Below are 17,297 nucleotides of genomic sequence, written 5' to 3'. Positions count from 1 at the left end.
ACACACACTGTTCTCCTCCATGTATGTACAGTCCCACTGAGAGGTCATCAGTCAGCGGGTCTATTTTTCTCTTTTTATTTTCAATCACAGGCTACAACACAGTGGCACAGCCAATCACCCACACACGGCCTACCAAAACAACACGGCTCCTCAACAAATAGGAGCTCTTCCATCTGTTTCTCCCCCTCCTCGCCCCTTCCTCCCTCACACCCCCCATCTCCCCTGGGCTATGACGCCATATCTCCCAAATGGAAACAGAAGTCATGACGCGAGGACGGACCAATGCTTTTTAGATCAGTATCTGGGCTCCTCAGAGTCTATCTTAGGTTCCTGTACGGTCGGGAAATCTGGCTGCAGTTAGTTTGGTCTCTGTGTCAGCTGTCCAGCCGGGGAGGAGATGGTAGATAGTGTCAGTTTCCCCAAATATTGTATGGAGTGTGAGTGAAAGGTGTGTGTGTGTGTGTGTGTGTGTGTGTGTGTGTATGTGAGATTATCAGCAGTTGCCATTACAGGAACTGGAGCCTACATTACCTTTATCATAATAATTCAAAATATGCAAGGATGTGATCAGGGGAAAAGAGGGAAAATGGTAATCTTCCATTAGAAATGAATCAGAGCCTTGAGTCCAAAAACCTGAACATAAATAGAGGCTCAGAGGGCTAGAGATGAACAAAAAGTGTTCTTATTAAATAAATGCTATGGATTTTCACTTGAATATTAGTACACAAATTAACATTGTGCAATCTTTAAATTATCTATGAAACACAGAATGTGCTGCACAGGTTGCACCGTGAATACACTGCAACTTTAAACTGTAAGCCAAACAATACAGATTTAACTGTAAATTAATATGGCACAATATATTATTTTCTAAATATTGAGCATTAACTCTAGCCTATAGCTATGTTTATTGCTGGTTTGAAACATTCTAAATTGTTCCCCACCATCATGTCGTTTTTATTAGCTGAGAATGAAAGTCTTCTTAGTTTATTATTTTAAATTTTCAATATGAAAACTGTAAATGAAAACTAGTCATCGTATTGTTATCTTTTGTACCAATACCTTTACAAATCAGTTAAAAAAAATCCCATTGCATTTATATAACAAGGGCAATCTCTTTGTTCCATTAAAAAAAAAAAGAGAAAAAAAAAGAAACCCACTGAAAAATCACATCCCTGAATAATCCTTGGTTATAATTCTGTATAGCAAATGTGAGGTAGAATATTTATCTTGCTGTGATAATTTTGATTAATCAAATGCACATACATATACTGTACTATTTTCTCTGAAAACAATTAAACTGCATCAGTTTTTCTCTTACATAAAATATTCTATGCATAAATATGATTCAAACAATTGTTTAAAGAAAATCTTTTATAAGACATACAAAAATACTGCATGGCATTTCAGTCAGAATTCAATGACTTGAAGTTTTTTCTCAAGGTTTACAGTACCTCAGTAGAAAATATTACAATCTTAAGTTATACTTCACATAGCACTAGTTTTGTATTTTCATATTTTATATTTCTATATTTTTATATTTTCCCATCAGTGAGTTTTACCTCAGTCACTCACAGTCGGTGCACCAGATCTAGTCGGGTCAAGTCAATGCAAACAAAATGAAATTAATTTACCTTTCTCCCAAAACAGAGATACGGTTAAATACAGTAAGGGCGCTAGTGTGTTTCTTCACATTATCAGCTCAGAATCTGAACATCTGTGTGTGTGTGTGTGTGTATGCGTGTGTGTGTATGTGTGTGTGTGAGCGGTGTATGTATGTCCTTGTGCATGTGACAATGAACAGTTTCTCTGAGCTTTCTCATGGTTGGGGAAAGACATTCACTCCCATTTTTCCAGAAACCTCCGGACAGATGCTGAAACAAAATCAGTTCTTCTCTTTTGCCGAGTCTCTGGAGGAAGTCCAAGGATACAGTCCAACTTCTGGACTGAAACAAACAGCCATCTCTTCTGTCTCCTTGCTGTGCCTGTTTTTCAGACAGGACTTTGGGTAGAACACACCAGAGCGGGCGCAGAGGGCGCAGTCGGCTCAGTGGTGCCCTCAGGCCGAGGTGAGGACGTTTCCTCGGTGTGTGTGTGAGCTGGAGTGTGTGTGTGCGGCACGGCCGAGCTCTGAACGTCCTCCGCTGCGTGTGTCACAGAGTGTGTGTGTGCGCCGTGAGGCTCGGTGTCCGTCTCAGTCAGTAGGTGCGGGGGGATATAGCCCGACTGGGGCTTTGTGGGACCCCCCTGCTGATGGTGGTGGTGGTTGGGGGATTTCGGGGGACAGCGGCCCCTCTTGTCCTGCCCCCTGAAGCCCCTGAGTTTGGGGTTCCAGTGTTCCCGCCACTGGAGAGCCAGCGTGGAGCGGTCGGCCACCAGGCGGCTCTCCTCCGGGCCCCAGCCCCTCCCTCCTTCCTCCGCGCCGATCAGGAGGAAGGTGCGGCCCACGTGGAGGGCGGGGCAGCCGCAGCCCAGGTCGCGGTCGGGGACCCAGAGGGACTGGGGGCCCCTGCGGACGCGGGAGGAAGACCCCACGCGGAAGACGGTTTGCACCCAGACGGAGAATTGCCACCAGGGACCCGAGCGCTCCATCCCTCTGACCTGGACCTTCAGCACTACGAGGGAGAAGAGGGAGAGTTCCAATATATACAGTATTTTTTAATTACCAGGGTTTTTATGTGACCCAGACTTGGTATCTTCATTGTAGCCCTAAGATCAGATCTAGGTCACATATTATTCAGTCATTTTCTGTGTAAATCATTTGCTCAGTAGCCTCAAAATGTATTATAATTTGTGAGAAAATTGATAGAAACTGTCTTAACCCCCCTGACTGAGAGAGAACCAATGAGAGATTAAAGAAAGGAGAAAGGAGAAAAAAAAGAACTAACAGCAGGAGAAAACCTTGTTAGGTTTAGACATTTTTGACATAGTAATGAATGAAAAACAAACAAACATGACACCAACCGTAGTCTTTGAGACAATAGGTCTCCAAGTTCATCCTGACTTTAACCTGAGACGGCTGGCAGTATGAAACACACTCTTCCGCTGCAAGAGGGAGAGTGAGTGAGAGAGAGAGAGAGAGAGAGAGGAGGGAGCATCAAATGAGAGAGGGGGGTATCATTTCATAGCGAGCATATCAGCACATGTCTTTTCCCCTAATTACAATATGGCTGCTTCTATTTGTCATCACAGTATCCGGTGGCTAACAGATGACCCGTTCTGCAACAGGTGGGACATTCCACCAGCCGCCACTAGGGGGGAGTGGTCAGCTTCTGCATGAACACCTCTACTTGGAGCGAAGACATGTAATTCCAGCAGCAGCAGAGAACGAGGGAACAACACTATCATGAAAGTGAGACGCTGAGGAACACAAACTGTAGCTGGTCAGTGACTTTCATGCTAAGTGGGACACGCCACAGTTATTTCTGCTGTGTCCCATGAAAGAAAAAAAAGACTTCTTCATAGAATTTGAATAAATAGAAACGGCTTTCCTGCTCCAATAAACATTCTTAGAGGTTGTAGCATCTTTATGGGTCACATGGCATTCAGAAAGCTGAACGGTTACCATGGCAAAGGCATCGTTTCACCGAACACTAACACTGCAGCATTATCCATTTATGAAATAGCATTAATTTCTCAGACAATATTCTGAAAATGTTATGACAAGAGACAAACATGATACACATGCTTGCCGTCTCTACCTTGATCACATTGTGGATGTTGAATTCATTTATTGGGAAGATGAAAAATTAAAGATACTGTAGTGTCATATTTTTTTTGGCAGTAAATCCACTCACCTATGCTGTATTGAGGCTGGAACACCGGGGTTGGGGCAACCTCTTGAATTCCTGCGAACGTAAACACATCGACAGACAGGTGAGAGGAATGCAGACACAGTGCAGCTCCTCCTTACCTACAGGGGCTGTGTGTGTGTGTGTGTGTGTGTGTGTGTGTGCGTGTGTGTTATGCGTGCTATGCGTGAATGCCTCCTGGTGCGTGAGGTATGCCCATACAGAAGATAAGCAAGTGTCAAAACGACTGTGTGTGTGGTCCTTTTATGGGGTAGAAATGCAGCCTCTGGCACTCACTTGAACACACACACACACACTCACACACACTTTACTTTCAGTAATTTAATAGGGTCAAAGCACCACGTCTTGTTAGTATAGTTTTGTCTGAAACATTACACAGCGGCTGATAAATGTTACCTCGCCTGTTTTCTCGCTCCCATCACTTGCTTGCCTATTTATGTTCTCTGGAAAGTGAACAACTTGCTGCCCTATCCATATATTATCCAGGCCTCTTGTATGTGTGTGTGTGTGTGTGCGTGCGTGTGTGTGTGTGTGTGTGCGTGTGTGTCGGACAGCCCAACCATATATTACCAAGCTCATACTCCTGTCCCTTTCCTGTCCTCTCTGACACAACTGGGCCAGTGACACCCTACACCCCCACCCAGCTGACTGTCCCCCCTCCTAAAAGACAGGAAGGTGGTGTGTGCATGTGTGTGTGTGAAATATGGATGAAATAACACAAATGGAATTATGCAGTGACCAAAAAAGTGTTAAACGAATCAAAACTATCTTATATTTTAGATTCTTTAAAGTAGCCGCCCTTTGCCTTGATGGAAAGGCAAAAGGCTTTGGAAAGAAATACATACATAGGATCAACTTCACTCTTTATATTTGTCTAAGAAACTAATTTCAAGCATTTAAGCATAAGCCTTAAGATCAAAATGGCTTTAAGATAATGAAAAACACAGTACATTCAATCAGGTGTGTCCAAACTTTTGACTGGTAGTGTATGTACGAGTCAAAGTGAGGCTTCAGCCTAGTGTGTGTGTGTGTGTGTGTGTGTGTGCATGTGTGTGAAGTAATAATGCGAGCAAATTATGATGTGATACTCTATTGATCCTTGAAGGGAAATTCTCTTCTTTCTTGCCCTGTCCAGAGAGGTCAAAGGTCAGGTTCAGCTACAGTGCAGTGCAACTGGAGCTGGTGTGGATTCAGTTTTGCTCAAAGACACTTCAGCAGGGCGGATGCTTACTGACATGTGGACAGTACAATATGTATACAAACACACACACACACACACACACACACACACACACACACACACACACACACACACACGCCTGATTTCTGTGAACCTCCTGTGCCACTGGAGGTGTGGATGAAAGGTTCAGTGGTGCTAACTTTAAGTTTAGCCTGGCTGCCGCTTGTCTTTTGGTCAGTCCGAGGAGAGGAGAGGAGGGGAGGGGTGGGGGGCGGGATGGGGGGGGGGGTAAGAGATGCTATACATAGCCTGAGATGGTCTGGCAGTAAAAACAAACAAGGTTTTCTTTCACTCACTCCTTTCACCGAGAGAGTTATGAGTCTGGGCCTTCTGATGGGGTCGTTTTGAGCCGTGCAACAGGTGTGAAACTCGCCACCGCTAGCTCCCTCTGTCACCTGATTGGGGCTTACAGAGTGTCGGCGCCCGCACAGCGCCTGTGTAGTTGTCGGCACTCGCGCGATTAGCCGGGGAAACGCACGTGGATTAGCGCTCATGGCGGCTCGTTGCGGTTCGGAGCTGGCCAGCGACGGCCAGAGATATGAGTAGCAAAAATCCACTTGATCTGACGCTGATCCCAGATCAGCTGGAGATGAGGTTTCCCTATAGGGGACTTAAAGGGAGGCTCACGGTAACACTGCTATGGAAACAGTCTCTAGGGATGATGGGAAGGGGACACCCTGGGAGATTGGGCCAAATTAGTATGGACTGGAGCGGCCTCTTTTATATTGAGCTACTATTTGATAAAGGCTTAGGGCGCTTGATAGGAAGATTAATCCATTAAGGTCAAGAGCAAATGGGGTTGAAGGAGAAGGGAAGTCACTGAGGTCGCTTTTGTCATGACTGACACAAAGAACTGATTTTTATATCGGTTTGCAGAAACACTATGAGCCAGTACACAGATAATTTCAACTTTTGGACAGAACCATGGTGGCAGTGACCTACACTTCTGATCCAACAAATTCTAAACGAATATCCATATCCCCGCTGAAGCTGTGAGGCGGCAGACTTACGTATGCAGGGCCGCAGAGGCGATCGGCCCTGTTTGTAGCCTGCGGCACAGCGGTTACACCTGAGGCCCGTCACCCCGTCCCGACACAGACACTGACCAGACGTCTGGTTGCACCAGCGACCCACTGCTCCCAAAGGGTGGCACTGACACGCTGGAAGAGAGAGACAGAAGATTAGAGAAGCAGAAGGTTAACTTAGCTTTTTCTTCAACAGGATTTGAGATACTGCATTCTTTCATTTGAGATACTTTTGTCTTGTTTGTGTTATTATCGAGGCAGCGGTAGCCTAGAGGTTTGAGAAGCGGGTTTGTGACCGGAAAGTGGTTCAAACCCCCAGACCAGCTAGGAAAATCCCTCAATATCTACTGTCATGGTGCTCTTGGGCAAGGCACTGGACCCCCAGCAGGTGTGAACGTATATGAATGTGAAGCAGGGCATTGCTGGGAAAGAGCAAGCATGCTCAGCTGACCTTCTCTGGATAAAAATAAAGGTTAAAAAAACATTATGAAGCTGGATTTGGGGAGAAGAGAAGAAGGGGGAGCGAGGGAATGTAAGAAAGAGGAAGCAAGAGATAGAGAAAAAAAAATATTATGAAAACGCATTACAAGTGGACAAAACAGAGACGATTAAAAGTTGTTAGTAAAGGTGATCCCTGGTGATCAAGGAGTCCATCCTTCAAACCAAAGTTCAACCAGAGAACCCGGGTTCAAGCCTGCATGACAGCAGGCATCTGTCCTGCTGAAATGTCCTTGAGAAAGACACTGAAGCTGTTCTGCAGCTGAGCCTGTGGTGTGACCTCCATGTGGAGGGGGCAAACAAAAAGATGAATTTTCTCCATCAGGGGATTAACAGAGTGTCACAACAAATATGGCAGGGATGAGAGGCAGGGTTAAGATCAGACATAGTGCAGAGTAAACCCACCTAGCCTCTGGGTTAGGGTTACACTAACACTTTTTATTTACATGGAATAGAGTTTACCTGCTTTTTTAGGCTGACATAAAATCTTATAAATCATATTTAGTAGTATGAGATTGATGTAGGTTATAAAAGGATAGTGTCTTATGTGGGTGACAAAGCATAAATCAATGCTTTTCTGAATTATTTTCTGAATATTGCTGGTTGTGATGGCTAATAATGATGACTAAGTGGAGATCACGGTTCACCCGGCTTTTTATTTACCACTCCATCACTGATTAAGACACAGGGTGAGAAAATAGAGACAGGAAGCCACACTTAAGCAGCTCTGCTCTTACTCCAGTGTGATTGTTTAAACAAATCCTTACAACTCGTCCAAACAACCTGACTGGCGAATATGAGTAGTTCCATCGCCACTGCGCTCTGAGGGGTAAATCAGTGAAACACCGGCGTCAATAAATAAATGTTGAGATGTAAGACTGTGAGGGGGAAATCCTCAAACATGGGATTTTCTTGGCTTTTAAAGTGTCTGGGATTGTCAATCGCGAACCTACAATTTGCTATTCTTTCATGCATTTATAGTGATATAACATTTAAAAGGAATTGTTTTATATTTTCTCATTCCTGCATGTGTCTAGCCTGCCAGCCAAAGAAAGCCCATTAACGGTGGTTATATTAGGCCCGTGGTCAAGCTTCCAAACGAGCATGCCAGAGTGTCACAGTCACTTAGGACATGTGACCAGTCAAAGGTCAGAGGTCACGGCAGATGCCAACCAGTGGTAACGATGGGGATACAGGTGGCAGCACAGTAGGCTTTGAGTGTGTGTGTGTGTATGTGTGCATGCTGGTGCGTGCATGTGTGTGTCTTTGTGTGTGTGTGTGTGCCGCTAACGGGAATAGCTGTCCGCTCTCACAATGTAACCACCCCATAAACACTTCTGTACGCTTAGCCACAGACACAGAGAGGCAGAGTGGGTGTATAAACATAGATCTACACAGAGAGAGAGAGAGGAAGAGAGAGAGAGAGAGAGAGAGAGAGCAAGAGACATGCATTCAGACAAACATTCAGACATGCACTGACATAAACACTGTCTCTCACACTCCGATTTGCTTTTCATCTTCCAGGAATGCACTGTTAAGTTTTGAGAGGTGATTTGTCATGCACCCATGGGTTCACAAACATACACGCACAAGAATGCACCGATCCCCTCCCTCCCTCTGCCCATACAGGATAATACCAGTGTAATATTATTTTATCGGCATTAATGCCTATGAGGAGTCTAAACCCGCTGATGTATTTGCGACAGTCAGAAGCTACCGCTGTCTGCTCCGCTGAAGGTTTGGCCGACCTCCCGTAAGTCAGAGGCTCCCGTTGCTTTCCAAAATACATTAAAAACAGCTTGCAGAAACATGCTGCTGCATTGATGAATGCAATCCATCATTTTAAATGATCCATCATTCCATCACTCCATCATCAATCCATCATTTTAAATGACGTTGACTTTACCACTCAGGTAACTATCATATTTAATGGGACTATTTTCTCTTTTTCCATTACTGCGCACTGCTACTTCCCTCTGCTGGCAGTGAAGAGGCAAAACTAAACTTAGGGCACAGTGGGAGTTTTCTGGAGATGCGCAATGATCTCTCCACATTCAACTCTTGCAGAATGTAGCTACTGCAGTGAAATTCAAATTACTAGTCTTACTAGTCTCATTTAAACGAAGGATTATATTCAGCAATGCAGCAGCATGTTTCTGCAAGCGTTTTTTAATGTATTTTTTTTAAACTATGACTTCTGGGAGGTAAGGCAAACACTGGTATTATCCTTTAACCTGCCCACATATTTTCAGTAGCTTTACCATCTTTCTCACACACACACGCACACACACACACACACACACGCACACACACACGTAGTGACTAACATTGGCAGGCCTTGCGGTGGTTGAGCAGCTTGCTGTGGTCGCGGGTGTATCCATTCTGGCAGTACTGGCAGTGCCGTCCTGCTGTGTGGTGTCGACACTTCTGACACACGCCTCCACTGCGCCGGCCCGACTGCTGGAACACCTCCATACTGAACCGACACTTGGTTGAATGGCCGTTACACTCACATGCTGAGGGAAAGAGAGGAGAGGGGAGAAAGATCATGAAGACCAATGGGCCGGGAATGTAACCGAAGGAAGTGACCTGAAACGCAAGCCCTTACTGTCTTTATACTATATGTAATAAGTGTAAATACTTTGTCATTATTTCAGGAAACAACAGCAGGCAGGACTCACCAATACAGGGGTTTGGGTGAGTGGGTGTAGCCCGATGCCAAGGTCTGTCGAAGTAGAAGTCCTCGCACACATCACAGTCTGGGCCTGCCGTGTGATGCTCGCACACACACACTGCCCGGCCCGCGTCGTCACGGCGACACCTGGAGGCGTGTCCGTTACACTTACACCTGCCTCCAACCTGCAGGTCAGAGAGGGCGAGCGGGGGCCGGACAGGAGGGGCGGAGATAAAAGGAGAAGGAGGGGCCAGCTGCAGATTCCTGGAGCTTTGTCTCAAGTTCGGATTATTGTTCCTCCTCCTCCTCAGTTCCCGCCCTTTATTGCTCCTGCTCCGCCCCTCAACGGTCCAATTACAGCCTCCGTTTGGGCAAGGCTGCCAATGATTGTTTTCCCTCTTGCGGCCTCGCCCTTTGCCCTTCCCGCCTTTCTTTGGGGAAGTGAGTGTGTCCCTGCTGAAACTGTCCACCTCTTCCTTCCCGGTCACGTTGTGTCCATCCTCTCCCTGACTCGACCCTTTATAATGAGCCTTCCTTCCAAGTTTGTCCGTTTTCTCTCCTCTGTTCCTCGCTCTTATCTCTGTATTTTTTATCTCCCTCTCAAAAAACGCCAGTGTATTATCCGTGTCCATCTTATCCACCTGATCTTCAGCAGCTCCCTTAGAGCCCGCTCTCCACCTCAGAACTCCAGCTCCACCGTCTGCTCCCGCACCGTCGGCCCGACCGGCCTCTCCTCTCTCCTCCGAGCTGCCCACCCTGGCCCGTTTAGACACTTTGTGGAACACCACACGGATGTCCGTGGCCGTCACCCAGTCCTGGAGGGTGGGGCTGTAGTCGATGTCGGGGGAGGATGGTCGTCCGTCCAGGGTGGAGAAGGCCAGCACCATGCCCCCGCGGTGCCTCTGCAGGGGGCGAGGATCCGAGCAGAGGGGCTCCGTCTCCTGGTGCCTGGTCTGGGCCACCGCCTGGGATGGCAGGCCGAAGTTCCCGGGGCAGTCGTTGGAGTAGTGCTGCATGGGCCTCCAGGTGCGCCCATGGTCCATGGACTTGAGGATGGAGATGGAGATGGGGTCCGAGGGCTCCCCCTGGTGGCAGAACTGCAAACTTATATAGGTGACCTCAAAGCGCCGGCCCAGGGGAAGGGTGAGCACCCAGTCCCCGACGTCAGGGCCTCCGCTGTGAGCCATCCAGCAGGTGAGGTTGTGGGGGTTGTGGAGGTCAGTCAAGGTGGTGATGTTGGCGTCATGATCGGGTCCTTGGAGAGAGTGGCCCGCGCTGACCGGGACCCCATAGGCGGCGTTGATGAACTCCGACAGGCAGTGACGTGGGCGACCGTCGAGGTGGTAGCAGGGGTCGTGAGGCGAAGTCCAGCTCAGCGGGGAGTGAGAGAGGGCAGGGGAGAGAAGAGATGGAGGGAGGAGGAGGAGGAGTAGAAGGAAAACAGGGAGGAGAGGGGTGGAGGGGGGAGGGGAAAAGGGCAGGGACATCATGTCATCGAGCCTGCGGTAGAAAAAGGTGATTTTAAGAGAAAGCCATGGGAGTTAGATCATAAAAAGAAAAAAAAATACACTGACGGATTTATATGACTTGCATTTTACGCCAAAGGGGGAAATAAGATAGACCACCTGTGCCTTTATTGAAAACACACTATACCAGCTTCCCGCGTCACTTCACCCGAGCCTTTTTTACTTTAGGTAGATACCAGTAAAGATCTCATCACATAACAATGTAATCTCCCGGTCTTGACTATAGTGTCGGCCACTGGCTTGAACCTGTGACCTCTGCAGCCTTTAAGAACATATTTATCTTAAAACTCCCTTAACCCCAAAAAGGATGGATGAGTGTGGATGAAGAAGGGCGCAAACCCAGCGGGTCTGTCTGGAATGACAAAACACATGCCCGACAGCTGGGGCTAAACCATGAGCTGGACCACATCCATCACGTTTATGGTCCTCCTTTTCAAATCACTTCACCGTTGGTCAGCGCATAACGGCAAGCAAAAGACCTGTGCATGAGTTGTGTGAAGTGTAATCGAGCAGAAGGGAGGATATGAGAAAGAAAGAAAGAGAGAGAGAAAGAAGGGAGGGGAAGTGAAGGAGAAGAGTCGGAGATTAGGGTTGAGGATGGTAGGAAAGATTTATAGAGAGAAATGCGTGTTCGGCTTGAGCCCCCATCCGGACACTTCCGCGGTCAAGACAAACACTGACTTGTGTACGTCCGCAGTGCGAACAAATCCCTTCCCGTTCATACGACTGCCGATGAGTGTAATTTATTCCTCTGTCAAGACTTGATACCAGAGAGGGTTAGTTAATTTCTGCCTGACAGATGAAGCGAACAATGCGTCTACTTTCTCTGACACCATGATGTACAACAAGGATTTTTGTTTTTACAGCTCACACTAAGCCCCGAAGAAGCAAGCACTTCTCCTTCTTGTTCTTTACACACTGTTAGTGTTTAACTCCTTGCACTTTTCACTTGTGATAAATTCTCTTTTCTGTCTTTCTTTAGGAATACTGTCATAAATGCCTTCATCCCTCTTTCACAACTTCTCCTCTGCTCTTCCCTCTCTCTGCCCATCTATCACCTGCCCCCTTCATTCTGTTCTGGGAATATTCTTAACTGCTGCTAGATTGATGATGTCCTAACAAGCGTTTGACACTGACAGCAAAGTCAGCAGGGCTGTATAAACCAACCCCGTAGGAGAGGATGGGGCTGAGAGCCTCTCTGGCCTAGTCATCTCGCTCAATTAGACCAACGACCGAAATATGAGGCTTCCCTTAGGGACCGCACCGCTCCGAGGGGCTTGCAGGGAGGCCATGATACTCCTTCAGCTGCCTGGCACACACTAGTCCGCTCTCGACCTCCAAAACGAAGGACGGGCCGCTAAAAAGTGGATCAGCCAAACCTGGTTCAGGACAAAAAGGAGGGTCAGGCGTATCAGGTGACTCTGTTTTGGGGCGTTGCTACTGGAAACGCCACGACTCTGGGTTGGAGTGATGAGTGGTCCGACTGTGACCCTTGTGCCACAACGCCACATTCCAGGGATCCAGCGTGCCTCCGCTGGGCATTCCAGACGTGTCGCGACATGTCCCATGGGAACCTGAACGCACCGCTAAAAAGCAGGCCTTATTAATTGATCGGTTGATTAATTAGGTCTCTGGTTTCATACGGTGTCAGTGTCCTGCCTGGATAACAGGGGAAGGCAGGGTGGGAAGTCAGGCTCTGTGGGGGAAGGGATCATAAAAAGGAGCGTAAAGATTGTTGGAGGATCCAAAGTGCGGCATGTGGTAGTGCAATGCAGAGAGTACTTACTCAAGAATTCATTCTGGATGAGGCATGATGAGTGGGGTGGAGGGGGGTCGAGGGGGGGGGGGGGGGGCAGGGTTAGGGTTGAGCGGGGGGTCGGTGGTGGGACAAGTGAAACACATGGGGGCAGGAGAAAGGGACCGGTTGTTTAACATTCCCATAGCATGATTTGCACTTGTCTTTGTCACATTACATGGCTAATTAAACATCGGCCCATTACAACCACTTTGATAAATGGATGCTCTTCTGAGAGAGGCCCCTGAGGTTTTTAATGTGCCCCCTAGGCCAAATCCAGACTCTCACTCCGAAACCAGATCATCTGTCTGGCACCACCAACGTAACCCGCCGGATACGGTTTCAATGGTTTTTCTCTGCCGCTTTCCATAAATTCACACGGCCGGCGTGTCGGAAGAACACGTCGAGGATGAGTGGCATTCCCTGCTAATGTGCCGTTTGATGAGAAGAACATGCAATAACTGCACAGGGAAATTTTACATCAACTCTTTTGTTGATACTCATCAACTACAAATAGCATGAGGTGTCCTGGTGCCTCAGTTGGCTAAGATGCATGACATGTAACCGCAACGTCCTGGCTCAAGTTCGGCCCTGGACCTTTGTTGCATGTCATCCCCCCTTCTCTCTCTCTCCCAGTCTTTCCTGTCTCTCTCCACTGTGAACTATAAAATAAAGACTAGAATGCCAAAAAATTATCTTTTCAAAAAACTACAAATATCACTAATATTTACAGACTTTAAGTATCACAGAAAAACCTTTCAGACAACTTAGCGGTAATGTCTGACCTGTCTTTCAAAAAGCTTATACAACCAAATAGTGCTATGATGAGATCAACAACATCTCCAGAGGGTGATCTTTAAAAGCAGCTATGCTTGGCTGGCAAGGGGCTGGAAAAATACTTGCTGACAACCTGGGGCATGTTTACAGCATAGTGGAATACAGGAGAGCGAGGAGACCGCTGCTCATGTTCACGCTAGAAGCCCGAGTAACAAGCTGCTCCAAAAACGCCGTCCGTATTTACTTTCCTATGTCACTCTCCTACCATTCTTCATTATGTTAAGATGCCGGTGTCTGTTGAAGTTGGAGGAGCCAACTTTTTTTATTTAATGTCATGAGGATAAACAATGAGATAATTTATGGTTTGGTAAGAGCAGTAAAAGCTGCTGTAAAAAAACAGTTTGTGCACAATGCTTTAAGAGCAGTAGGGAGGGATTGATAAACCTTTCTAAAGCACAATATCGAGTGTCAGAGATATGATAATTTAGACGGTGGTAAAATAGAAATTATGGTCTGTTGAGGAAGGGGCAAGAGGAAGCATGAAGGAGATATAATAAGGAATGGGAAGAATCTGCTTAAAAGACTAAAGGAACAACAACAGAAAGCAAGGGTGCAAGAGTAAGATGATGACAGAAGGCCGATGTCATAACAGTAACACTTAAATTCATCAATGATTTACTCTATATCAGAGTTGAAAATCATTCTGCTGCCACGAGCAGCAAGTTATGATTAAACAAGAAGGAGAAGGGCAGTAGGTTACTGCCATAAAAGCAGAGAAACCTGTTGAAGTGTATGGGAGCATGTCTTGCTACCTGTTAGCTCTCGTTGCCCTGTCTCACACTGGGGCCTGTCTGGGTTTTGAGCCGTTATGGTGAGCAGATGAGCTGCATTTGGCCTGTCTCACACATTTTAACATTCCTCGTCATGGGCAGCAGCTCTGTCCGGCCACGAGCCGAGCGAGGATCCCACCATGGCTGCTCCACAGCGTGCAAGATGGAGGCCACTTGAAAAGGCTTGTGCAGAATTCAAAATCACTCCGACTGCTATTGTATGATACATTTCAAAAGAATATTTTTTGGCTTGCGTAAATAAACACTAAGACTGGGACGTTTTAAAGAGGTAATGGTGCTCAGCTCTTTTTACAGCAGGCCCACAGCCGCAGGGATTATTTCCCAGGGTTCCTCACACCGCAGCCCTGTTCCAAGACACGGAGCCACGTATTGGGCTTTAAATAAATCTGATCAATTATATAAGCTCGCTCTATAGCCGACACGTTTGAAGCTGGACCAAGGCACCTGTTGGAGCATGTTACCGCAGTGACACCTTTGTTAATTTGCAATTGTCCTCAGCCGGTCAGAAATACAACACTGGGCGCTGGGCAAGAAGAGAAAGGCTATGCATGCACTCTGTATTCCCAAACTGCATTCCTGCCTGCCCAGTTGAAGCCCATGTGTGTTATTCCACACGGAGCAGATTCCAGGAGCTGTTTTAGGTGTAATAATCTAATTTTAGTGGGGCAGCGAGGGAGGTGAAGCCGACAGACAGCACAAAATGGATTATCACTGCTTGTATCTTTAGCTAAAGGCCCCTGTCCTTCAGGTTTGCACCTCCAACAAACTGCCAGTCGCCACCTGCATGTGGACCCAGGGGCCAACTGCACACATGGAGGTGTGCGCCTGTCTCTGCACTGACTCAGGGGCCCTGCTTATTTCACTTTGAATAAGAAAACATATGTCCTTGATATTTAAAGGCGAGGTTCTTCTCAATCCCCCCTACCATTTTCTCTTCCCACGCCAGTTTACAGCCTCTGATATAAGTTGGCAAGGCACTTTCCGTGGAGGCTTCGCTTCAAATGTTGATATTGAAAAGCAGATGGAAATGAAATCATTGTGATTTCATGTTCCAGTCACGCCAAAGACAACCTCGGGCGTAATGAAAATACAAGTGAGGCCTCTGTTTGTAATTGTGTGACAATTAAGTCCACACGGTGTCATACATGGGGCAAATAATTAAGAGCAGGCGGCGAGCGAAAAACATGAATTTTATAGGCCGCACAAGAACAGCCTGAATGAAAAGGGCCGACAAAAGCCCATGATCTCTGTCAGCTAGGATATTATTATCAACTAATTAAAAAAAAGCACAACAGCCTGAGTCAATATAGTTTCACCGCTGCTGCATTAAATCAAAGCATTAAATCAAAGCGCACTAAAGGCCTCGAAGACTGTTTTGGACATTTAGGCCTAAGTAAATTACGCTAAAACGAACAATATGCCTATTATATGTCTAAGAAATTATAACAGATATATTTTAACTTGGATGTGCTGCTGAGGTCCTGTGATTTTAGGAAAAATAATTCAAGTGCAGACAGAACATGAAACGCAAATAGCCTGCAGTCAAATAGAAGTTGCGGGCGTTGCCTTAAATGGAGATAATGAATAGCCTAATGATTCACTTTAGATGGTTCATTAAACATAAATGTTTATCATATTTAGTTTGATTATTTTGGCAAGAGCTAACAGTTAAACCACAAGCCAAATTGCTCCATTCCTGCAGACCTAATTGCACATGGTTTGCAGTAATTAGACTGCAGTCAATTAGCTTTATCTCGCAGAAACGAACAATAATATTTACAGTGTTATCACAATTTTGATCAAACAATTTATTATAAGCATTCACAAATACAATTAGCTTTTTAGCTTCACAATTAGTCTTTCCCTACCCGTGACCATCTGGCAATGGGTTTATTATGGCCTTATTACAGCACAACTTATCCCAGTAATAAGGCTCAAATAATTAAATAAAGATGTTATTGTCATGTTAAATATTAGTGCCTCTTATTTTTCCTTTTTTAACATTTTTTTTAATTATTTTATCTGATCCATGACAGTACAATAACAAAAATCATATAGCCCTATGCGTATATTACATCATTATACGCTAGGTTTTGACTGTCCCGTCTGCAACAATTGGACCAATTTGTGCAAAAAATGACATTCATATTAAGGGGAAGGACAGACGCAAAATCAGGCCTATAATTTTCAAAGTGGACTATAGTTTTCAACTTTGCATTTACGTTTGCATGAGTTGCAAAAAGGCAGCCATGTGTGTGGAAAATGACGATTTATAAAACATTAGTCTATCTGAATTCCTAATTGAAAGCATCAGACTGCAGCCTGGTTTACAACTTGTCTGTTGGGCCTATCAGCTTATCAACGGCGTCAATACAAAACAAAAACCCTAATGTCAAAGACCCTGCATCTAATATCATTTTCCAACAAAACTTCACAACCCGCTTATATCGACTGAATTTCTGGGGACAGATGGAGATATGACTGATGACTGAAAAGATATTTGGTCGGTTTGATATATCAGACAGGTCAGCAAACTCACGATCACCGCTGAGAGGGAACATTGGTCCTGAACGCTCCCCTGATGTCATTTTTAGATATGGTTTCCAGATAGATTTCTGGCAATTTTTGCTTGATCTTTTCACCCCATTATAATGACAAAAAAAATACAAGATCAAATCTGGACTCACTTGGGCTTGCCATACCCAATTGACGCCCATATATTTACTTCTCCTTCCCCGACTCCTACCGATACAGTCCTCCTATCATTCTAAAGACAAAACCTTACAAACTCAAAGTATCAGAAAGTGACATATAGAGCTCACCATGTGCGTCCAAATGATTCCCCTTCGCCTTACTTCTGCTCATGCGGTCCCTCTTGATCGATAAGAGGAGCGCAGCAAGTGTCCCGACATCCAGCTCCAGCCCGCAGTGCGCGTGGAGAGGGGAAGGAGCCTGTGGGAGCAGAGGCGAAACCTGCCGAGAGGGGGCAACAGAATGGGTATTGGAGGGGGAAGGGAAATTAACGGGATCTTTTAGAGGTTCTCAAATGGTGTGTGCGTCTCTGCTTATAGTAACTTCACGGAGCCAACTGCAGCCACC

General features: G+C 46.1%; 2 protein-coding genes across 2 annotated transcripts in view; one reads left to right on the top strand and one right to left on the bottom strand.

Moving 5' to 3' along the window:
- LOC139927631 (transmembrane protein 272-like) overlaps positions 1-17,297 on the top strand; it is a 96,114-nt gene that overhangs the window by 35,637 nt on the left and 43,180 nt on the right. The window lies entirely within an intron of this gene.
- ntn5 (netrin 5) lies at positions 1,993-17,115 on the bottom strand. Its single transcript, XM_071909455.2, has 7 exons — positions 17,021-17,115; positions 9,257-10,749; positions 8,903-9,091; positions 6,063-6,212; positions 3,798-3,848; positions 2,965-3,045; positions 1,993-2,615 (listed from the first exon to the last, which is right to left on the bottom strand). The coding sequence occupies exons 2-7, from the start codon at positions 10,737-10,739 to the stop codon at positions 1,993-1,995; spliced, it is 2,577 nt and encodes an 858-aa protein (XP_071765556.2). The 5' UTR covers positions 10,740-10,749; positions 17,021-17,115.

The sequence above is a fragment of the Centroberyx gerrardi genome, chromosome 23, assembly GCF_048128805.1.
Source record: "Centroberyx gerrardi isolate f3 chromosome 23, fCenGer3.hap1.cur.20231027, whole genome shotgun sequence".
Classification (NCBI taxonomy): domain Eukaryota; kingdom Metazoa; phylum Chordata; class Actinopteri; order Beryciformes; family Berycidae; genus Centroberyx; species Centroberyx gerrardi.
The sequence above is the reverse complement of the archived record's forward strand: the minus strand, read 5'-3'. Positions and strand labels throughout refer to the sequence as shown.